General features: G+C 40.0%; 1 protein-coding gene across 1 annotated transcript in view; it reads left to right on the forward strand.

The window, feature by feature from the left end:
• LOC131094203 (sodium channel protein type 5 subunit alpha-like) overlaps window positions 1-24,332 on the forward strand; it is a 214,261-nt gene that overhangs the window by 52,419 nt on the left and 137,510 nt on the right. Inside the window, exons 6-7 of the mRNA XM_058041717.1 lie at window positions 4,547-4,638; window positions 12,905-13,135. Coding sequence (XP_057897700.1) covers window positions 4,547-4,638; window positions 12,905-13,135 — 323 coding nt within the window. The remainder of the gene's footprint in view (window positions 1-4,546; window positions 4,639-12,904; window positions 13,136-24,332) is intronic.

The following is a 24,332-nucleotide window of genomic DNA, read 5'->3' on the forward strand; positions in this document are numbered from 1 at the left end:
AATATCTGTAATAATATCTGCCTATCTAATGTAGTTTTGGGAAGCTCCAGACCCCTGAATAGAAAGTGTTGTAAGTGTGACTGAATACCCACGTATTTAAATCCCTATTTATACTCTATCTATCCATCACATCATCAGGGCTGTTTTCACATCCCTGTTTTCACAAACCCTTTTCACCTGGAAAGTAATTACTATTTTACCACAGAGAATTAATTTGTAGTCCTCTGAAACTTGTTGTATATCTTGGAAATAGAAATTTGGCCCCCACCATTATATTCCCCTTCAGCTGGATGCTTCTGCCTAGATTGTTAGAGTTCATTGAGGACACGTGGGGTTCTGGTGCTGTGAAGAAGGTGATGGATTTGCAACATCCAGACAGCTAAAAATACACAGGGGTAGAGAAGCAGTCAGCCAGCACTCACAGGGGACTCAGGGTCAGCCCAAGCTCTGGCCAAAGGCAGAGGTCTGACACTGTCAGTACTCCAGCTACGAGAGAAATCCACATTTCTTCATAGTCACAAAAGAGAAAATTGTGCAAAGAATGAGTGCCATCTTGAACTGAAAGCTGGTAGAGATGCCTAAAAGACTCCATTTCCTAAACACAGAGGTATCTGATCTGATCTCCCTGTTTTTTTGTTTTGTTTTTTTTTTTTTTTTTCCTGCTTAATAATACCTGTATTCAATTCTGGGTTTAGGTTAGTTCTTGATGCTATCTTTAACCCCCATAATTCACAGCATTAAGTGAGATTCAAGTGTGTTAACACCAACATCTGAGCTGAACTCCAGGGGCTGTGAAATTTGAATGGAACCAAAATCAGGAGAGAAAATTCAAACAAAATTAGCTAAAACACCAGTGAGGGCCACTGAAGTTGAAAGCACAACTCTATCAGGGCACAAGGATCAAGACCAGTATTTGAGGAGACACTGGATGATTCTTTTGGCCATCTGGTTTAGTTTTTGGTAGTCCAGTGAGGAGCAGGGAATTGCCCTCTTGATCCTTATAGGTCCCTTCCCATAGCTTTAGATATTTTATAATTCTGTTGTTCTTAGCAGCAGAACAGCTTGAAGGTGTGTAAATCCTAAGTGAACTTGCTCAGGAGCACTCCCAGTTATTTCAGTAGGCTTTGGATCTAAGCCAGCCCTAGGCCAGGTCCTGGTATCTGTTGCTGCATTCCTATGGATTTGGCTGAACTGACATCTGGCCACTATGATAAGCCTTTAAAAAAACAAATCAGTGCAGATGGGGAGAATCTTTTGGAGGTCAGCACACAGTTGGTATTTTTCGCAGCTAAACTTTTCCTCAAGCATTGCTAAGTGCAATTCTCCTGCAACTTTTAGTGGCAGGACAACACCACAGAGTCGCCATCCTGCTCTCCTGTCTCCTGTCCATCAGGCAGGTGGTAAAAGCAGGGTATAATCACCCATCTGTTTGTGAGTTAGGATGTGAGTTTATTTGTAGGTGTCAGAACTCAGCACTGTGTGGAGAATTTCTGTGCAAGGGTTCTCACTTTTCTAGAAGGAAAGAGATTTCCGACAGGAGGGTAGAAAGGAGCAGGGAAAAGGACAAGAGGAGCCACAGATTCCAGCTTTGGTCATGGATCTGCTTCTCCTCATCTTCTCAGCTTGGGCAGAGGTTGAGGCATCTCCCCCAGCTCTGGGGGCATCTCAGACCGAAATTCAGGTCTGAACAGTCAGTGGGAGACATGGTCTGAACACCCCTTAAATTGTCTCTACATAATCTCTGGATGTTTGGGATATAGGGAGCAGGAAAGATGAGAATGTTTGCACAGACCTTGAGGTGGACAGTAACCCACAGGGGAATTGCTCACTCCCTCTTGGTAGGAACCAGGATTTGGTGCCCACAGGTTGTGGGTTTACCCCTTTTTTTTAAATTTTCTAATTCTAGACTTTAGTGGCCTCTCAGTTCTCCAGCCCAAGGATCATGAAAAATCCTTAAATCCTTTTCTTGTGAGAGGCTTGGGATTCTGTGCTTTCTTTCCTAACTTCTTTTGATTTTCTTTCCAAATGATATTTCACGTCTTAGTTAGAGCATCCCTAAAACAGGGGGACCTACAGCTGTGAACTATCAGACTTCTAAATATAAAACTATTTTCCTTCAGAACCAGAATCCATTCCTATTGTTTCTTACTTTAAGAAATATTATATCAAGCTTTTAAGAACAAAAAAATAAATGGAATTCTGGAATAAAAAAAGAAATGGAAAAGTGTTTCCTTGAGCCCATGGGCAGCAGTGAGAGAGTTAAAAGTGGCTGCAATATGATCTTCATATGTACAATGAAACCTCCTTCCCAAGAATGCAAGCAGCAGATAGTACAGAGACTTGGATAATGGAATCTATTCTGATACGATTTAGCCTTCATACAAATCCAATTTGCAAGTAATTTAAAGTAAGATGGATCGCACAGGTAACTCTGGTGTTGTCTTTGCTTGTAGCCTGTGTGCTGCCAGAGGTATTTCTGTATCTGCAAACAAAGATGGGCTGGGAATTCAAAATGGAGGATCCTGATAAGGGGCCATGAGATTCAGATGGACTGAGGGTTTTGAGCTAACAGAAAATACAATTATTTCACTGATGGGTTCTGCAGTGGGAAGGCCATAATTTGCTTTAGAGTTGTTGCAAAATAGCTTCTTGTCTTCTCTTTTGGGCAGAAGCAGCACAGATTTGGCCACAGAGGGTTGTTTTAAATAGCACACTGGAGAATAAGATGTGCTGCAGGTCTCCAGGGCTTTTCTCCTGTCCTGTGCCAGCAGACACAGCCATGGCTTGTGACCCTCTCTGGGGTCAGAGATGGGTTCAAAGGAAATTATGAACCTGCCCTTGTTGAGATCCCTCTCTCCCAGACTAGTGCCTTCCACTTTCCAGGACAGATGAGATAGAGGCAGCTCTGGGTTGGGAAGTGCCCTGTCAGAATCTTAAAGGCAGTAAATGATTCCCTGGCTAATGGGAAAATTCAGCATAGGAATTCCAGCTACTTCTCACTCCCTGGTACAGAAGAACTGGTCAGCAGCATTTTAATCAAAACAAAAGACCAAAATAAATCCTAATTGACTATAAGCAGCACTATTATCTGCTTCATATGCTTGTTCACATATTTATAGTGTGTTTTTACAAATCTCTGGTCAGCAAAACCATATTCCCATCCTAGTGCTTCTCCCCAAATTAGTTTTTTCCTCCACTTTTCATGCTGAAGAAGAATTTGGGAGAGAAGCACAGGGTAAAGCTGGGGAGGAAACAGGTAAATCATTGCCCAGACTCCCCTGTGAGATTATGAAGAGAAGCAATGCTGTTCTTCCAGGCTATAATCTGGATTAGTAGATATGGAGAGGATGCTTTGTCCTCCCCAGGGGCCTTTGGACAAAGGCCACTTAAGCAGGCTTTTTAAAATAACCAGGTGAGTTTTTTTTTTGTAACATTTAGAAACAAAGGCCCCAGAGAAGTAGGGCAGTTGAATGAGATCTGGTAGGATTTTGGAAGCAAAATTCAAGGGTTTAAGATCTCTTTTTTTCTGAGGATACAGTGGTGACTATGGTTTTTCTGCATACAGACTGGGAGGAAATAATTTTGTACAACACTGATTAAATGAAGCTCATTCCATGACTGGAATGCTCCCTCCTGGGAACATTTAGCTCGGATGTGATGAGTCTCCAGGATGACCAAAGAGAGGCATGGCAGGGAACAGCTGAGACTGGTATTTTAATGATAAAGAATTTTTTAGTAGGATGGCAGTTATATTCATTTAGACTCCATCTTCCCACAGCCAAAGGGCATGAAATTGAAATATAAAACAAAATACAATTTAAAGCATCTCTTGAAACTAAAATTTGCTTTACCACAGAACTACAGCATCTTAAACTAAATAACCCAGTTGAAATGTTTGAACTATTTTGCTATGTTGTTCTATATGTAGTTTTCAGAAGCTATTATGTGAAAATTGCTTGAGTATTTGAAGCAGCAAAATAACTCTAAATATTTCCAATAATGTAAAGAATTTTATTTTTTTGTTCAACTACATGATGGTAAAATCTTGAAAGCATTTATGGCTGAACAGCACAATAACAGAGTTCACCCAGTAGTTTTAAAGGATGGATGCCTAATAAAGAAGTTTAATAGTTCAAGTGGCATTTTAAATTATGTGCACTAATAAAAACCTGGGGCAAATGGCATCAAAGAGCAGCCTGAAAAGTGGATGCACCTCTCATTTGGCTGCGTTCACTCCCACTGTGTATGAATGCTTTCTACATTCAGACAAGTCTCATACTCTATTGTATAATTCCAAATAACTGTGACTTAATTCTACAGGTATGTAGGAGAATTTGTGAATGTAGGCAGTGTTTCACCTCTTCGGACTTTCAGGGTATTGAGAGCTTTAAAAACTATTTCAGTAATCCCAGGTAAGACGCCCTGATCCTTACGTTTTGGCTCTCAGCTACAAGTGATTCTTTCTCTGTCTCTCTTTGTCCCTTTGATTGTTGTTTTTTTGGCTGGTGTTTTGTCATTGTCTGTGTGTGACTTTCCCTTGTTACAGATACATAACTGAATTTGTGGACCTGGGCAATGTCTCAGCCTTACGAACGTTCAGAGTGCTGCGGGCGCTGAAAACAATCTCAGTCATTTCAGGTGAAAATCAGGTTAAACACTTGGGCTGCAGTTAAAGCCTACATGCCATTTCCAGTAGTAAACACTGTAATTACCAAAGACTTAACCATAGATACTGATCAGGAAATGGAGGAATGTAGGGAATGTGACCTGTCAATAGAATACAGTATTTTTTACATGTTTTTCCAAAATGGTTTTTGTAGGCAGAAGGAATGAGAGTGCCTCCAAAATTGCAGAGCTCACAAGTGCTGCAGTAAGAACAGTGGCTCGTGAATCACACACATAAAGTGCTCATCTGTGAACCCCATGAAGATGGCAATGAAAATCTTTTAAAACCTTCATATATTGATTTTTAGAAATGGAAGGTTAATGACCTCAAAATGCATATTCATGTTTAAGAGCGCATCGATAGAGGAATCTAAATCCATGCTATGAGCTGAGGTTTCAAGACTGCAGGCACAGATAGCCTAATTTGTCATGGTGTTTATCCATTTGCATGTGATAGAAACACTGCTGAAATTTTGGGCCTTGAAGAGATTGGAAAACATTTCAGTGTTTATTTAGGTAGGTTCAGCATTTCCTCAACTCATGTTTTCTCATATTTTCAAGGATATGATTTCTTCCCTCTTCACAAAAAAAAAAAAAAAAAAAAAGAAAAATCAGTTTTACTACACATCTGGTACTGAAAGAAGATCTTTATATAATCCCTTACTATTAAAACAAAAATATTTTTATGTAATTTATGCAGAGTTGAGTCCACTGAGGACTAACCATGCAACAAAACTTGCTGAGCATTATCTATGGACAGGTCTCATTCAGCCTCAGTGTTTAACATCTCCAACCTGCATGACAAGGTAGAGAAGATAGCAAAAACCATGCATGGTAGATCCTATCTGTGATAATCCTGAACAGATGTTGGCAATTACACATTAAAAATATGCAAAACATTGAGACAACTGCTCAGATTCTCACTCACAGATCTTTAAGGTTAGAAAGGCTTTTCCACCCACTCTCTTATGCACTATAGTATCAATCTAAACAAATTCTGTGAAGTAAACTTGCAGGGATATGTATTAAAACTCATCACCACATGGAGCTAGAAATGAGAATTCAGGAATGGAAGTGTTAAGGAAAAATATATATCTGGGTCTAGAATTTGGTTCCTCGTTCCAATACCACAGTAATGGAAATCAGGGAAATTACTGGGAAAGAAAAGTACTTTTCATTGGAAGTGTGTGTCCAAGTACAGAATTTAAAGAGATTCATTTGGTACTTGAAACCAGTACCTGTCTCAATTTTTGTCTTTAAGTTTTAAAGAATAATCTATTAGCAGAGATTTGTGGGGATTTTAAAGTTTTCTCCAACAGGATTTCCATTGAGAAGGGATTTTTATTTTCCTGTGGAAACAGAGCTGAGCACAGCTTTACAGATGCTGTGAGATGACAGTGGCTACTCAGACAGAAAGGCAGAGTTTGTTTCCTAGATTCCTCTGATAGCAATTTGAAGACTTAACTTGGAGGGACATCCATCTCCAGGGGACACCTTTCACCTTTCATCTTGTCTCAGGCTTGAGCCTCTTCAGAGCACAGCATGTCCACTTTTCTGAGTTGTGTATATATATAACAATTTTCTGCTGTCCTATATCAGAGGAGGAGCTGAAGCTTGTTTTTGCATCAAATGATGAGATATGACTTAGTGGGGGAAAAATTGAGTGCTGAGATTCAAAATATCCAGATTCAAATACACCAAAACCCTTCAGTGATATTAAACAGTGAGTTGTTCCATTTGTTAGTTAATAGGAAAAAAAGAAGTGTTATTTATTAAAGTAATGCATAATAACTCACATCCTCTTTTTTCATTCTGACTGAATATTTGATTAGTTTTTTTGATAACTGCATTTTTATGTACAAGTTCCTGAATTATTTGGTGACATAACTGCATGTAACATGCTAATAGAATATCTGGCCTTTGATTTTATCACCAAGATTACCTGTGCTCTGAGTATTAAATTACAAATGTGGAGAGCTACAAATTGCCATAGCTGCCAGTGAAAAACAGACAAGGTGGAGATTTTTTTTTTTAATATTAGCAGATAATTTCAGAGGAATCTGTTCATCTTACAGTTAGGCATATATATTTTAAAAGATATATTGGACATGATGCTGTGGTTTCTCTGGAGATCAGTCTGAGTTTTTAATGATAACATAGGCTTATGCTGTGAGGTGAAGTATTTTCCCCCAGCAGGCTTAAAAATGAAAAGATGATGAGCATTAACATCTTTCATGAGATTTTTGGGGTTAATTGCCATAGAGAGGAGAAGGTGGTTGTTATTTTTGCTTCCTCTTTCACTTCTCAGGTGAAAACCACCAAGTTGTATTTTCCTTTGGAAACATCTGAGCTTTCCCTCAATAAAATTGATCACTTCTCCATCAGGCACTTCTATTTGCACAAACATGCTCGGACTCCCCGTGCTCAGTGAAATTGTTTACAGAAAGCCACGGGCCAAGTCCTGGTGGTGTGAGGCTTCTGTCCAGCAAAGCACTTAGAGGCTGCTTTTCAAAGGCATTCTGCTTCACTTGGAATCAATGAGTTTCTCTATTGACTCCAGGGGGGAGTCAGTAAAGCTGACAATTAGTGCTTTTAAAAATCTCACCTACCTTTAATGTCTGGCTCTAAGTGCTCAAGCAGGCACAGGGATCTTTAGAGGGACACGGGTTCTCAGGGCTGAAAAAGATCTCCTAAATTCAGAGTCCATTCCCCCGGCCTAAGGCTGCATTTAGCGCAGCTCAAGCACGGCTTGGTATTTATTGCCTGACCTCTTTGAGAAGCCCTTCCAAGGTGGAGGTCCCAGGGTCTCCCTGAGAAGGCCAGGAACTGTTCCAGTGACTCATTGTTTTTGTTATTAGAAGATTTGTCCCAGGTGGATGGTTCAGATCCAGACCCAACAACACAAACGTTGGCATCTACCAGCCAGCTTCCCTCTCACTGGAGAGCCGGGGCTCAGTTTGGGTGCCAGAATGCCAATATCTCCTGCTCCAAATGTGCATGGACCTGCAGGTCCAGTCTCTGGATGCAGCCTCCCTCTCTCTTGCTTCATCAGATCTCTCTTTTTTCCCCTGGAGCTGTGTAGGACATCAGGTCAGTGCCTGATCTCCTGTGGCAGCCCTTAACATGCCAGAAGACCTCCATGGAACCCCTCAATTTTCCTTCTTCTGCACTGAACACACCCATTTCTTCCTGTTTTCCAGTTGCCCGTGACATTGAGAGGAAAACAAGCTTTGTACAGGTTCAGGTGCTTAGAAATAGGTAACATTTTCTCTATGGGAGCATTTAAAAACCCTTAACTCTCAGTGATTTGATTTACTAATTGGCGTCTTGCATGTTTCCCATGGCAACTGGATTCATTTGTTTTCCTAGCCAGATAGGAACCATGGTCAGCAGCAGAACAACCCACTGAAGCCATTCATTTGTCTCCCATTAGAATCCCATTACCAGAGCATCCAAATCCCAGTGGGCTCAATAGGAACAACAACAGAGGGTCTTGAATAATATTTTACCCTCATGGAAATCACCGTGTTTTGATAAGTACTAATTGAGATAGTATAAACCCTGAGGTACACTGTCTCCATCGAAAGGCCACAAAAAGCAGGCCATCATTGTCATCATCATCATCATCATCATCATAATCCCCAGGATTTTGAAAACTGCTTGTGTGCAGCTGTATCCAGAGAAGCTCCCCTGCTCTTTCTGGAGCAGGCGTGCACACCACGGACACCTCACACGAAACGACAGGGTACCGGGGAAAGGTGACCTCATAGAAAATTGGGCCAAGGCACTTTGGGGCCTGATCCAGCTCCCATTTAAGTTAGTGTGAGACTAAAGGCTATAAATAGTGCTGTGAATGTTATCCAGTGCCTCCGTGATAGCCAGAACAGAGCTCGGAGAACAAGAATTAAGACTGTGTGGAGGAGACTGACCCCCGTTCACTGCACTGAAATCCTGCTGCAGGGAGATAAATGTCACCCTTTTGGTGGGTAAATCGCTTAACTCAAGAAGTAGCTACCCCAGAGGTGAGAAACATATGGCATATTTGTGTTTTCCTTGGAGACTGGCCTGTCAGTCACTTTTCCATGCTAAGCCAGCCTGCAGGAATGCTGACACCAATTCGCGTTTGCCAACACGTTGTTAAACTCTCTGCTGCCCCATGTCTCAGTAAGTAATGACAAAACACACTCATCAAGGGTGAGCCTTTCTCTCCCTACATGCCTGTGACTCATGCAGACATTTACAGGACACAGGTGTATCCTCAGGGAAAGGAATGGGCTCGATGAGGACAACTCTGCTGCAAGTCACACTCTTTTTTTTCTTTTTTTCTTTTTTTTTTTTTTTTTTTGTGTTTTTTAATTTTTCTTCTCCTTCCCACTTGTTTCCAGACTGTGCATGAACGTGTCTGATGTTCTGTAGGTGATTGCCAACATCTGGTATGGATGTCATACTGAATTATGCTAATACTTCCTCACATCTCACATAAGGAATGGATGGTGTTTTGGGATCCTGCCATTTCTCATTGTTTGGTGTTGCTTGCATTTTCTATGGTTTCTGATTTGCATTTGAAAAATGATTATTTGATTAACCTCTGAATGTGATAATTTCTACCTGCCTTAACAGGAACATTTGGGCCAAATTCTTTTTGCTCTCTGCGGATGCCAGGCTGCCTACACAGCCCTCATTCCACTGATTTTGGATCTCGTGGTTTTTTTCATGTCATGCAAGCAGGATTTGGCCCAGAGGTGTGGAAAGAAGTCAGTGATTCAGAAAAAGCCTGCTATTGATTTACTCCACAGGGAGTAATCTATAGACCCATTGTTATTAACAGCTGTAGATGTTACTCAGCTTTGGATCAGATCCTCGGGTTTTTTCCTGCATGCTGCCTGGTTTGATGTTTGACTTGCAAGAATTAAGTAAATGCCTTTAATGCCCCATAAATAATATCTTCTATTAAGCTATATTGCTGTGCTCTCATTGGCACTATTTCAAAGAAGGATTATTTCTCCAGAAGATTTAACCGTGCTCTAAATTTGAATACATCTAGCATTGCTTTTACAAAACATGGGATTGATTCAGAGAGATGCAGAGCACCTGCAAGAAGTCCTGAGTGTCCTTAATTCCCCTCAGCCCTTCTGTTTTAGAGGCACAGATAGTTTAAATGAGCAATGAATTAAATATTCTCCTTAGCCTTGGCACTTGGTTGTGTCAACCACCCTGATGGATGCTACTTAATTTTCTGAGAAAATTTTGGTTTTAAAGGGTGAGAAAAAACAGTTCAGCTGTAAGTATAACACTCTCCAAATGGTTTTCCTGGAAAGTTTTAACAAAGGTCCAGGAGACAGAGTACAAGTTATTTTTAAATGGTCTTTAATTACAGAAATTGTATTACTAAAGAATCTTCTTAAATTGTTCAGAAGCTCGTAAGCTATGAAAACAAAACAAAACAAAATTAAAAGGAAGTAAAGCAGAAAACCCTCTCATAAAGAAATTATTTGATACCTGCAAGGAATGAACTTGTAAAACAGAGTATAGAATTGCTATTCTATTCAAAACTCCAGTAAGTAATCTGGGAAAAACGTTTCATTAAATGACCTTAAAATTGGCAATACTGAGGCCTGATTTTGAAAACAGAGTGTCTCTATTGGTAACTAGAATTTTGTAGGGTTTTTTCTCTAATATTATCCCTATTCATGTTAGGACTCAGATTGTCCTTGCCCATATGAGTAAGATTAATTAGTGCACTTAGATGGTACAAATACAGGCTCCAAGTTTGTGTTTGTATTACAAACAAATAAATGTTCTACAGGGATTTCACAGGGAGTATGGCAGTAAAATAATTCATAGTATTTTTTTCCTTAAGACTCACTTTGCATTTGGATTTCCCAAGTTTAACCAACTTCAGTGAAGCAACATCTGTGCATTCAAAGGACAACCAATTATAAGAATCACCAAAAATATTTCAAAATATTAGATTAAAGAATTTAGAATTCCAGTTTATTTGCAAATTTTTTCCTCCCCTCACTACTTGTGTAATACCTGACTGTCTCAAAGGTCTTATAGTGCTGGGCAAGGGTGACATGCCAGAAGTCCTTTCAGAATTGGGCTACATCTAAAATGACTTCTTCTTCAGGTAAAAAAATTTACTCAATGCTAGATTAGCAGAAGAGGTTTTATTTTTATTTAGGCATGAAAACAGGCAGCCAAGCCTACAGATTGGTTCAAAAATTCAAATCAGCCTTTTTCTAAGTATCTGAGTAGAATTGATCTCATTTGTAAAACCTCTTTCTGGTGAGCAGGAGACGTAGCATGAAAATCCAGGTTTTGCCTGATGTTTGTCCTGCAACAATTTATACCTTATTTTTGAGCACAGCAGGGAGCTGTCTAGCCTCACCCTCTTTACCATGCCACAAACTAATTTTGGAGAGGTAAGCACAGAATTTCGTGGGGAAAGCAGCAACTGACACAACCAGAGGACGCAGCCTCGAGCTGCACCAAGGGAAGTTTAGGTTGGATATCAGGGAAAAGTTTTTCACAGAAAGAGTGATAAAGTTCTGGAATGGCTGCCCGGGGAGGTGGTGCAGTCCCCATCCCTGGGTGTGTTTAACAAAGCCTGGATGTGGCACTGGGTGCCAGGGTTTGGTTGAGCTGTTGGGGCTGGGCTGGACTCAATGATCTTGAGGGTCTCTTCCAACCTGGTTATTCTGGGAATTCTGTGAGCTCCCCACACGTGGTGGATCAGTGCCTTTTGGTTAAATGGGCCATTTTACAGATGTTAATATCATTCACAGATTAGTGATATCCCATGCAGGTGTGGAGTATTTTAGGCTGCTGGATGCAGGGACTGCTGCACCTGTGGCCATTCCAGCAGCTCCTCCTCATCTCAGAAACCCTGGTTTCCCCTCACTCTAACCAGAGGATTTTAAGCAAAGCCAAAAGCTAATTTTGCTTTCCTATGAGTCCTGAAGTACATTTTCATGTTATTTCCAATTATGCAGCCCTAGCTCAGCCTTTGTGGCTGCCAAACTCTTGGGGTGGAATTCCAAGGAGCTGAGATTTAATATGTGTGTTCATATTCAGTGAGCAAATCAATGTGCTTCAGAATATTGCCCAGGAGAATTCCTCCTGTTTCCTCTTTGCATTTTCTTTTTTTCTATTTAAATCAATTTTTCTTATTGCTGCCATACTGGTGACACAGATTATCAGAAGCATTTATTACTGCTTGCCAGTATTAATTAAATATAAATAGGAAAGAAATGACAAAATTGCCATGTATGTGCAGCTGATATTAATGTCCAGCTGCAGCACACCAGTTTAGAGGAGAAGGGTCTTTTTTTAAAAAGGAATGGGGTTTTCTGTTGTAGTCATGTAATATTCAATCAGTTCAAACAGTGCTTATCTCCAGGAACACTTCAAAAGCAATAACTATCACTTGAGAAAACTGTATAATTATTTTTATCTGAATATTTATAGAAGAATAAAGTGAAGCTAGTGTTATAGGGTGAAATAATAAAAGAGAAGCTAATTTGTGTGACCCAAGCCTTTGGTGTTATGCAATGGGATTATTTATCTACTTTGGCAGCGTACTATAAAATGATTAACTTTGCCCAGGTAGTTTTGGAGCCTCAGGTTGTTTTACTCAAATAATTTTCACTGTATTTATTTGATTGCCTATATTTGGCTTTTTTTTCTAATCCCAAATTCTTGTTGTCTTAAGCAAATGAATTGAAGGCAGAGGAATTATTCATATGAGGACAGCATGTTGGATTTGGCACTAAAATATGTAAAATAATCAGGGAATAAACAGCATTTCCATACCTCTTCATCTGTTTATGTGAGGGATAAAGTTATCAGAATCACCTGAGAGATTTAAAAGCAATTCATGTTCTCAAAATTCAATGGGATTTAGGCTTTACCACCTTTACTGCTGCTCCATGAAAATATAAAACATTCCATATTTTCTTTATCCATGGATAGTTCCACATCTCACTGTCCCTCCATCCAGCTCTTCCCCTCCATTTTTAAACCAGTGTTTGTGCCATTCCAGGACTTTTTTCCAAGACCAGGCCAAACCAGACATTCATAGTGATCACTTGTCTCTCGTTTCTGGCGTCCAGTTGCAAACACACACTCACAGCCCTTCAGATTTCCCTTTCCATGGGGACTTTCATCATGCAAAGCAGCTTTCTGCAGACACACTTCAGTCTCTCAGTCTATAAACTCTCGGCTTTTATCTCCCTAGGACTGAAGACCATTGTAGGGGCACTTATCCAGTCTGTTAAGAAACTTGCAGATGTGATGATCCTGACCGTTTTCTGCTTGAGTGTCTTTGCCCTCATAGGCCTCCAGCTCTTCATGGGCAACCTGAGACACAAATGTGTCAGGGATTACACCATGTTTAACTTCACCAATGGCTCCCTGTACTTGGATGGTAGGACGTGGAACAACTCAGAGGAATTTCTTAGTGATCCAGGTAAGCTCCTCTTTGCCCCGTAACTGGTTTCTGATCATTTGAGATTTTGGGATTTTTATTTGTTTGTTCTGGGCTTGTTTTTTTGTTGTGTTTTTTGGGGTTTTTTGTTTGTTTGGTGGTTGTTTTTAAATTATTTTGATGAAGATCTGTACCTGAATCAGCGAAATGTGTCTCCTGGCTCATCATGATGCCAATGTGGTTTTGAAAGACATAGGTACCTTTCTTTGAGTCCCTATGGTGCCTTCACAGTTCATGCTGAAAATACTTCTGCTGCTTTCCTATGAAGTCCTAGTTGCCTCACTGATGATTTTCACAGTTTTAGGGGGCCTTATATATTTTTAAAGCTCTGTTTTCTGAAATTGAGCAATCACATGAAAAGTTCATGTGTTTGTGTGCTCTGTTTGTGTTATCCCATCCCTGCTTGCAGTGAGGATCTAGTAAAGATGTTTGTGCACCTGTGATGGATCAAGGCACTTCAGGGCTCCTCTACCCACAGATAACTGAGACCTGTGTGAGGAGCTGCTTTCCCTCTCTCACAGAGGCATTGAGGGACAAAACTGTGATGGCTGGAAGCATAAAACCCTGCAAGAAAGGTGAAAGGAAGAAATGGGGCTGTGAAGGCAGTCTGGCTCTCCGGAAATGGAAATAGGATAAATGAGATACAGGATAGTCTATCAAAATACAGATAATGTCAGGGCCAGCTGCAGCATTGCTTTAAATGTGGGGAATTGTACAGCTGCTCCAGCATACCATGAGCAAGTTTATTTATGTAGTCCTGATATGGGGAGAAGGGCAGACACTTGCAGAAATCCATTTAGGAAATACAGCAATGGTTAATAGGGTCATGAAAATATACTTGCTATCACTAGAGGAGATTTGCCTATTACAAAGATAACCAGCCTGGTGAGATAATGGATTAAAGTGAATTAAATTTTGACCACTTTGTATTACTAGGAAGTAATAATAATAATATTAATTAGTATTTTCATGATATCTGAAAATAAAGACAGGGTGCATTGTGACAAACTTGTCACTTACTTTGAATAGACAGAAATCACTAAAATTGTGGAAATGTTGAGGCAATATAGCAGGCCCTAAAGACCTAGAAGAATAGCAGATTTATAAGAGAAAAGTAGTGACCTCTGAATAAGAACAATGATGCCTTCCTCAAAACACTGAAGAAGGAGGCTTAGCCATTAGGCAAGAGAGAACAATACTAAGCAGGATTTTCATTTAACATCCCCTATTGCACTAAAGTGATTCAGAAATGGAAGGACTGGCTCATTTTGTGACTAGATGGGATAGTGCTTTGTATTTCATTTTGCATAAGTATTATGGTGAAATGAAGTGACCGTTTAAGGGAGAGGCATTGACCACAATTTAATAACAGTCCGAATTTCAAGTACTGCAGGGAATTAAGCAATACATACAGTTAAATTAAAGTGTAGGCAGACCAAATTAGATAAAAAGAGGAATATATTAAGAAACAGAATCATGTCAGTGTTTGTTCTGAAGAAGAACTAGAGAAGAAAATTGGCCAGCATGTTGAGATAGTAGAGTTCACTCGAAGGGAGCACAGAAAATTACAAGAGCTCTTTGGAGATTTCAAAACCAATGTGGCTGAGTCATTTAGTTTGGAACAAGGATACTAATCTAAAAAACCCAGAAAACAGAAACCTGAAGTGCTGTCAGAGACCCATATTAATAGACCCATATTAATTTATAGAAAAAGGGGGATGTAAAGATATAAAGGAGTTCAAACCACTGAAAATTAAATTGGAGAAATTCTTAATTCTGTTCATCAGGACACCCAAATAGAGAATTAAAATGGGATGATGTGACAGTTCTGCTCTTCTTGAAGAGCAAAAATTTGCTTTGGATCCTTTAAGAACATTTTAATATTTTAAAGGACAGCAGGGAGCCTCTGAAATGGCATCAGCCTCCTCCTGTGCCTTATAACCATTTTTTTGCATGAATGAAAAAACAGAAATCAGTAAAACCCCTTGAAAGGGTAATTGAGGGAAGAATTGTTTGGCGCTGCAGAGGAAATAGTTGAGAGATTTAGTCATGAGGTGTGAAGGAAGATAAGAACTTGGGTTTGAGTCTTTCAAAGCCCTTTCTAGTTTGAGATAATTGTGTGCTGTGGGCATTTGCTACAGGGGACATTTTGGTTGTGTCTCTGGGATGGCCCAGGATAGCTCCAGGTCTGTTTTTTTATTCAAAACTTCATATCTGGACAAAGTTCTGTAATCTTTCCTTATCTGCTTTCAACCTCCAGGCAGGAAATATTTTTTCTCATCTGTTTTCTAGATCCTCTCATTTTGGTTTTATATACGGGGAAAAAGTCAGTTTATAAACTTCGTGTCATCACTGGCTTAACCACAGTTATGTGGTAGCTCTTGATTTTTGGTTTATCCCAGAGGAAATAACCACCACAACCCCAGATTTCTGGAGCTCCTTCCCTTAACTCCATACTCAAGACCCATGGGTACTTTCCTGTTCCACCAGTCTGTTCAAGAAAAGTCTTTTCTCTATAAATCTTGTAAATCCTGCATTGCAAGGTTGATAATGTTGTTAAGAATTGTTGGGTTTTCCCCTCCATCTGCCATGAGATGATCATACACTGAATCCCATAAGGAATTCCTGCCTGTCCACCCAACATTTTGCCTGTTCTTGCCATCATTTCAGTGGCTTCTGCAGCTGGAGGAAGTGCTAGGTAATTTGGGAAGAAAGAGGCAAAATTGTAAGCATGGAGATCCAGTGGGAAAATTCAAACTGGCTCTTATTTAGGTTCACTAAACACTAGAATAAAAATTCCTAGAATATAAAAGCGTGAGCAAATATTCCTGATTAGGCTACCAAGAAGGGAAATGTCATTAACAACTTAATTCCGTGGAAGAAACTTCTGCTAAGTTACTGTGGATGCTTCTGGTGTCTCAGCTTAATTACTGGGCACAGTAGTAATGGTAAGATGAGACAAATTTTTAGTCTTTCCTCCACTCACAGTGGAGATTCAAGTCTAAAATCTGCCTTTTGCTGGGCACCTCTCTTTGGGATGAACAAGAGAACTTTTATATTCTTTCTACCCATTTAAATGGCTCAAAATTTAAACAGGAACTTCTGTCACAGACATATTTTATGACAAATCCTTTTGTTGGGATCTCTTCTCCTGAGAAGCTGAGATGCCTCAGAAACAAAATGTAAACAATAATTATCTGCTGCTGTGGAATGCAACAGGTGAATCTTTGATTGGTCTCATGTGGTTGTTTCTAATTAATGGCCAATCACTGTCAGCTGGCTCAGACTCTCCGGTCAGTCACAAGATTTTATTATCATTCCATTACTTTCTATTCATTGCTAGCCTTCTGATGAAATCCTTTCTTCTATTCTTTTAGTATAGTTTTAATATAAAATTTTCTTTTAATATAATATATATCATAAAATAATAAATCAGCCTTCTAAAACATGGAGTCAAGATTCTCATCTCTTCCCTCATCCTGGAACCCCTGTGAACACCACCACAGAACTTCTAAGAGGAAGGCTTATCAGAAAAATTATTCCATTCTGGCTTTTTCTCCAATGAGTAATGCTTACCACTGCAAAGCTAGAGAGGGGGAAAAAATGAAGATTAAGGGAGAAGTAGCTCATCAGGTCTCCCAGTTCCCTCTGTGCAACTACTCTTTGAATGAATGGATTGTGGGATGAGAGACAGCTGAGCATCAGATAAAATCAGGCTAAAAAATTCTTCATGTCAAGTGCCAGTGGTAAAATTACAATCATTCATCTGGGAAAATGGTGACTACTGATAGGTAATTATTTTCCTACCTGCAGTTCTAGATTTGGTAAGAGATTGCGATCAATAAGCCCAAGGAGGATTATTTTTAGACATTAATAATAACAAACCGGGAAGACTGGAGTTTTAGATGCAGCAGTGATTGTACATAAAAAAATGAAATAAAGGGGGGAAAAAGGTTGAAAATAATGATAGTTTACATCCACAGCATTATGAAAATTATGAGATCAATATATCAATGTCAAAGTCATTGTGCTGTTGGTTATCATTAGGAGAGTTAATAGTTTAGAAATACAAGCTGACTAAAAAACTATAAAACCTAATTTCAATACTTGGAAAGATTTCGAGGAAAGCAGCTCCAAATAACACCTGGAAAGCCTGTCTTGGGTTGTGGTGTTTAAATTAAAGACATTTTTGATGAAGTGAAGCTTCATGAACGTGCGAGCTAGAACGGATTAAAAGCTATGGGATGTCAGATGTGTCACTGGCTTAGAGAAGTACCAATGGACTGGGTGCAGTTGGTTCATGTAGCTGGTGATTTTAGAATCTTTAATGTCATTTATGTATTCCATTATGAAAATGGATTATTGACTAGTCAGTAAGTAGAAATCTGAGTCCTTTTGTTGATCAGGGTTTAATGTAAGGGCTGAAAGCATAAGAAAAAAAGCTTTGGAGTAGAACCTTAAAACTATAATTAAATTATATAAAGTCACTTATGGAATGATAGTCTTAAACCCCAGCATTTTCTTTTTCTTTAGACTAAATACCCTGTTTAAGACACTCTGAAAGAGTGTTGTTTTCAAATTGTTCTATATACCTTTTTCCTCTCAAAATAAGAATATTTTAAGGTGAAAAAGAGAAACCCTGTAATTTCCGTTAGTCTTGTCCAAGCAACTGGCGTTAAAAAAAATTAACAAGTAAAATAAATGAATGTTCAAGCTTTGTAAGCCTTTAAATGGGAGGAATCGGCTACTATTTTTATAGCTTAAAGCAGGTATTTCAGGGTTGTTATTTTTTTCTTCTAGAGTAGTTTCTGGCATTCATTTCATAGCAGTGATTTTTCTCTTCTGGAGTCAGATTGTGTGGTTAACAGTGATCTGGGGGAAAAAAAAAAAACTACTTTTAAAAGGAAAAATCCAAATCAAGATTAATATTATATTTTTTTTGTCACCTCCAGTTAGACCTGGATGATTTAGGGTTGCTTCAGGTTCTATATTTAGCAAGATGTATAGAGTATGTGAAGTTTTGGGGATACCCATCCAAATTGTGGCACTGGGCATTTGAGAAGGGATCAGAGGCTGTACAGAAGAGATGCTGAGGCATAAATGTGTGAATATATACAAATGTACATCTGCATGTAGATGAGGCTGTGGGTATCTTCTCTAAGCTCTGTTCCTGATTGTTATCTCTGCCTGATGGAATAATTTCAGTTTCCAGAACCACTGAAATGGAGCTCTATGAACAGATACTCTGAATCTGTATGGGGACTGTAGAGAAAAGAATTTTGTCCAAGTCAGATAATAAATATGGCAAATTTTGGGAGAGCTGAAGTGTTTGAGGAGTTGTCTGAGGTGGTAATAGAAGACAGTGAGTGTTTGATGAATAATTATGGAGGTGGGAGGAAAGAGAGAAGCAATAAATCAAGTTGGGACTGGAATAGGTGTTTTTTTATGTATGATTGTGAATGAACCAGTGATTAAAAGAAGGAACCTCTCTGGGCTTTCAGATGGTGCTTGTCAGCATGGAATCTATTGACATTACTCTAACTGTAAATATTGTGGCTTTGTTCAAGCACTGTGGGTCTTTTGATAAATAGCTTCATCAATGCTCAAAACTTAATGCTCTGGTGTGTTATTAACATGGGTATTGTACCTGTGCACTTTGATTTTTTTAGCTAAATAAAAAAAGAAACCCCCAACAGAAGTGCAAGGATCAGAAAAACTTAGGAATTGATCATGGTGAATCCAATATAGTCTTTTCCTGACCATCCAGTAAGGCTTTTTTCAGCCTTGTGGTGAAAGATGATGTTCTTATATTGTAAATATTTGAAATATTTTGTGAAACAGGAGAATTTCTACCTCAGTTATACCTTTTGTTCTCATCACTGCTAATATAGAGATCTACTTGAAGAAAGATCTGCCATGGAAAATTCAGACTAAACATTTCCAGTCTTCCTGCACTTTCAAATTGTTCATAAACTACAGAATTAAAGCACCACCTGGCTTGAACAGTGATGTGCATTTAAAAGGACTTTCTGTGTGCCCATTAAGGTCTGTCCATGCTCCAGGTTCAGCAATAAAGTGCATTACAAAGGCAAGAACATCTTCTGCTTTTACACTGAGCACACAGCCCAGGTGCGCCCTGAGCACAGAATAACTTGCATTGCTGCTTGCTCTTATTGCACTGGTTTTAAGGAATAGGCAAAGATATATTTTCTCCTGATAATTTCCATCAGTGTTGAACTCCCCCAAGCGTGGTAGAGATAAAATATAGGAATTCCCAGGCTCAACCTGGCCTTGGCATACCTAGAGCAGCATCTCTCTGTGCCACTGAACAGTCCCATTTGTTCCAGCAAATGATTAGTACAGCTCAAAGTATAGATATTTTTCTCATTTTCTGTTAACAATAACTGTTGTAACTCAGGATATCCTTATCTACACAGGCAACAAATCTTTCTTTGAATGTTTTGTCCACAGGGGCAGCCTGCAGCAACAACTTCTGCAGTTCAAATGGGAAATAGAGTGAAAAAATATTTCCTTTATCTTTAGTTTTGAAAATTCTTCTTTTCTTTTCCCCCTTCCATTTTCTTAGGGCAAAAAACATTGTAATCATGTTCTTGTCACTGGGAGCACACAAAGCCCCCTGTTCTCCTTTTCCAGAATACATGCTATTTTTTTTACTGTGATAGTCACCTTTTTTGCTAGGATAAAAGATGCCTGTTTTTTCAATTGCTGCTCTTCCTAAATTTCCCCAGTCATCCTCATTACTTCTCAATAATTTCCAGTCTGGCAGGTACCCTATTGAAAGCATTGAAAGTGGTATTTCTTAGGATCATCAAGACCAACCATTCTTCCATCACTGCCAAGGTCACCAATAAACCCTGTCCCCAAGTGTCACATCCACACATCTTTTAAACACCTGCAAGGGTGGTGGCTCCACCACCTCCTTGGCATGATAACCTTTCCCATGAGAAAATATTTCATAATATCCAATCCAAACCTCCTCACGTGCAACCTGAGGTCGTTTCTCCCAGTCCTGCCATCAAGCCTGACCTGGCTGCACCCTCCTGTCAGGGAGCTTTAGAGAGTGAGGAGCCTTTCCTGTTTTCCAGATCAACATTCCCACCCATCTTGGTGTCATCTGCAAACTGCCTGAGGCTGCACTGGATCCCCTTGTCCATATTGCTCCATCCTTGCCCTCCTGTGTCTCAGTATCACACTTTCCTCTGATCGCGGCTTCGCATTACATAAAAGCGTTGGCTAAGAAACCCTACCAAAAAAAGAATCCATCTCTCTTATCTGAATTTTTACAGGAAATTTAAGGGCTGACAAGGTTATGAATAGGCGAGATTTTCTCTTTCTCTGCTTTAGACAGCTTAATATTCCATTTTGCATTTCTCTGCTCTTTTTTTTTTTTTTTTTTTAGTGGAGTAGGTGTCTCTAGTGCTCCTCATTCAGTCCATCCCTCACACTTTATTTACCAGGAAAATACTGTGTATAGGAGAAAATACTGTGTATAGGAGATGTTGTTACCTCTCTCTTCACCTCTTTCCCTTGTTCTTATAAATGTAACAAAGACGTGCAGGTGCAGCCCTCTGCTAGCCCACAGAGATCCTGCTCACTGACTTTTCATCTTAACCCATGTTTTCTGTCTCCCAGCCATTTTTTGATCCAATTTATTTGTTTTCTTTATCACAGTGCAGAAGTTGGGATTTTTTTTCTATTTTTCCGTCATCTGCCTGTAATCACAAATGCATTTGACCTTTGTAGCAGCTTTTGATTTTAATTCTTTTGTGTGAAACATATGAAAAAAAATTCCACAAAACACAAAAACCTCTACAAAACTTCCAGAGAGCACACTTCAGCACTTTGCTGCCTATTCATGTGGAGCATATGTCTAAACAAGTGGTACTAAATGTGCTTTTAGTTACTGTGCACCCTACAGCCCTAAGAGTGGGGGTCTGAGTGACTGGTGAGGCACAGAGGCATAGAAGGAGATTATCTGAAGATGTTTAAAAGCCAGCATGTCCATTTATTGCTAGTCATTGTCTCCTGCCTTGTCTTCCTGGGGATGCTCCTGGGCTTGGCAAGCTCCCCAAGCCAATTTGAGAGCATCTGAATTCTCTGCTCTCCTCTAGTGCACACCTCCAAAAGCTCCTGATGTGCTTTTCCTCCCCTCCTGATGTGCTTTTTGTTCCCTCAGGCCATGTGAGCAGCACAAACCAGGTTCTGTGGATCTCTGAGGCTTTCAGAGCCTCTTCCCAGTGCACGGGAGCCATCTAGCTCAAGAGGGCTTGATTGATATTTTTAGTGGCTTTTTAACAAAAGGGGGAAAATCTGTGCTGTCAAAATTGGAGATATTTTCTGTGCTGTGGTGACTGCTGAGCCTGGCAGGGAAATTGTTTCTCTGACTTGTCTGGAGAGTGGGGAGAAGCACTAACAGAAAGACTCAAACTGAAGGTGAACCACTTTCCTCTCACCACCTGGTTGTATGGTTTTCTACAACCTCCTCCCAGCCCCTCTGTATCTCCTGCAGGACAACTCATGCCCAAAATTCCAGGCTGTGTTTACCACAAAGTCATGCAATTGCCTGTGCTGTACATAAAGTTGTCCCCTTGATCTCTACTCCCTCTACTCACCCAACCATCTTGGTTGTAACTCCTCCTATTCCTTTTTGAACTGAAGTTTAAGAAATGTCCTTCCGTGTGGTTACAGGCATGGAGGTATCAGAGAGCTGAGCTAGAAGAGATTTCCCAGGGAAAGTGGGAGGATGGGAAGCAAGGAGAGGAGAGCACCCAAGAGCCTCTGAAACTCAGCAGAAGGGTCAGCAGCAGCAAATACCAGCAAAGAACACCCAGATCTCCTGTCAGGGGCTGAGCAACAGGAGAGCAACTGATTATTATAATTATTTACAACCCCTTTTAGCCGGGAAGGACTAACCAGCGGTTCCATTTTTTCCCCAAGCATTCTCCCCTAATAACACCCTTAATACAGCCTGTTCCATGGCTTTTGTGAGGCGTGTTTTTCATCTTCAAACTCAATTTCATCTATTAGAGGCTTCTCCGTGTGCGACACAGTGTGCACACAGCAAGTGCAGCAAGGATTGGTTTTAATTACCGCGAATTACCGGGAGGCAGAGCGCGTTTGCGCCGGTGGGCGAAAGGGAGAGGAGGGGGTGTTGCCTATTTCCTCTCCGTGCCACATAGCACAGCTGTAAGGAGATGGAGCTTTGCTGAGCTGCATTTTAAATTTGGAATGGGCACGTTGGGTGGCTGGCAGTGCTCTGTGCCAGCCCCAGCACTGGGGGAAAGTCTCCAACCAGCGAGTGCCCGTGTGGCTGCAATAAATATCTGAGATAACAAACACCTCTCTGAAGTTTTTGTTAGAAAGTCAGCCAGAGGACTCTTCTCTGGGCAGTGACTAATGATATTTGAATGCTGCTCTTTATGCAAGTGTGATAATATATAGGGTTGTTGTGGTGGTTTTATTTTTAATTGGAATTAATTTGTTGTAAGATGAGTCAAAATAATGTTTCAGGAGGGCCTTCAAAGGAGGAGCAGAAACTAGAGGCAGAACATGTATTTTCTAAGCTGACTCCAAACCTTTCTCAGTTTTCTGAATGAGAAGAATTTCCTTTCCTTCACACATTAATGAGGAAGGTTTCTACCCTGTATTCTATCCTGCAGTCTATGTACCCTACTGGCTTTCTGCTCAGTTGTGTGATAAAGGTGTGGAAAGCACAAGCTGGAGTATATTTTTAATTGGATTTTTTTTTTTTTTTTGAGGAAGTTTGCTTTTTTCTTTTTATTTTTTCCCCTGTTAATTTGACAAGTGGAGACACTGTGAATGTTTACTCTGTTAGAATCACCCAGTGTAGGAGGGAGCAATGCAGAAGCCTGGAAGATATTGAGAAATCAGAAAAAGTGTGGGAAGAAACAGACAAAATGATGAAGAACTGACTTTGAAAGGAAGATATTGCAAGAACAGACATGGAAAATTTGTGGTTTTACCCACTTGCATATAATGGCTTTAAAATTATGGTCATTGTTATTTGCTTTGAGAAGTTTAGGAGGCAGAAAAAGGACTTGAAAGAGACCTTGTTATTCAAACTATTTTTACTTCTTTTAATGTGACCAGGTACTTACCTTACTCTGGAAATTCCTGTAGAAAAATTCCTAAAAAGCAACATGTACCCTATGATTTTGACACCAACATTTTAGTAAAGCTGGTAAAAAAAAGAAATTAGCATTACCTTTGGAAAGAATGGCATGTTGCATAACGTTTATGTACACACACAGAGGTGCTACAAATATAATGGTTTTGGCTTAATTTCACTTCAAAAGTTAAGAAAAAACCCATAAGGAAGCACCTAAAATAGAGGTTTTCAGTTTTATTTTCTGTATTTGTTTTCCTATTTTCCCCCCACTCACAAGCTGATATTTTTCAGTGAAAAACAAACAAAAATTAATTGCAATCTTCCAAGGCAATGGAAAATCATTGTGTTTTCATGTGGCGTTGCTCAGTTTGAGCAGTTTTCAGAGAGAAAATCCTGCTCTGCATGAAAAAGGAGTTCCTAGTTCTTTGCCCAGGTTAGAGTTGGGAACTGACAGGAAGCTGAGGCCATGGGTTAATGTGGTACCAAGGGTGTTCATTCTTTAAAGCAAGAGTGATGCCTGTTTGCTTCTTGCAGCTCTCTGATTGCCCAGCAGGCTTGATTGAAACCCAAACCAACGGGCTTTGAAGCAAAGATTGATTGTTGTGCACATTTTTGATAACACAGCAATTTGTCTCCTTGGGTGCAGAACTCTAATCCCCCTTTCATTTATCAGTGGGGGATCGGGAGCTCGCCTCTTCCTCAGCCCCAGGTTTGTCACAGTGGCTGTGGCACTCCCTGCACAGACCCCATGGCGAAGGTGTGCCCTCCCAGCAGCACCTACTCACCAATTCCTCAGCCTGCATCCCATGGGGCTCTTTGGCACCTGCCTTGCTGCTTGGTTTAGAAATGTAAATGCTTAAATCAAGAGCAGACAACAGAATTTTGCGTTTTCGAGATTTCAGATTTCTTGTTTGCACACAGAGAATTCTTGTCCTCCCTAATTCTGTGCCCACATTCTTTTCTTATCTTCTGATTTGGCTGACCAGGAGGTGTTGGTTTGGTTTTCAACCAACGCTGTGCTCCAGGATT

The sequence above is a fragment of the Melospiza georgiana genome, chromosome 1 (genome assembly GCF_028018845.1).
Source record: "Melospiza georgiana isolate bMelGeo1 chromosome 1, bMelGeo1.pri, whole genome shotgun sequence".
NCBI classification, from domain to species: domain Eukaryota; kingdom Metazoa; phylum Chordata; class Aves; order Passeriformes; family Passerellidae; genus Melospiza; species Melospiza georgiana.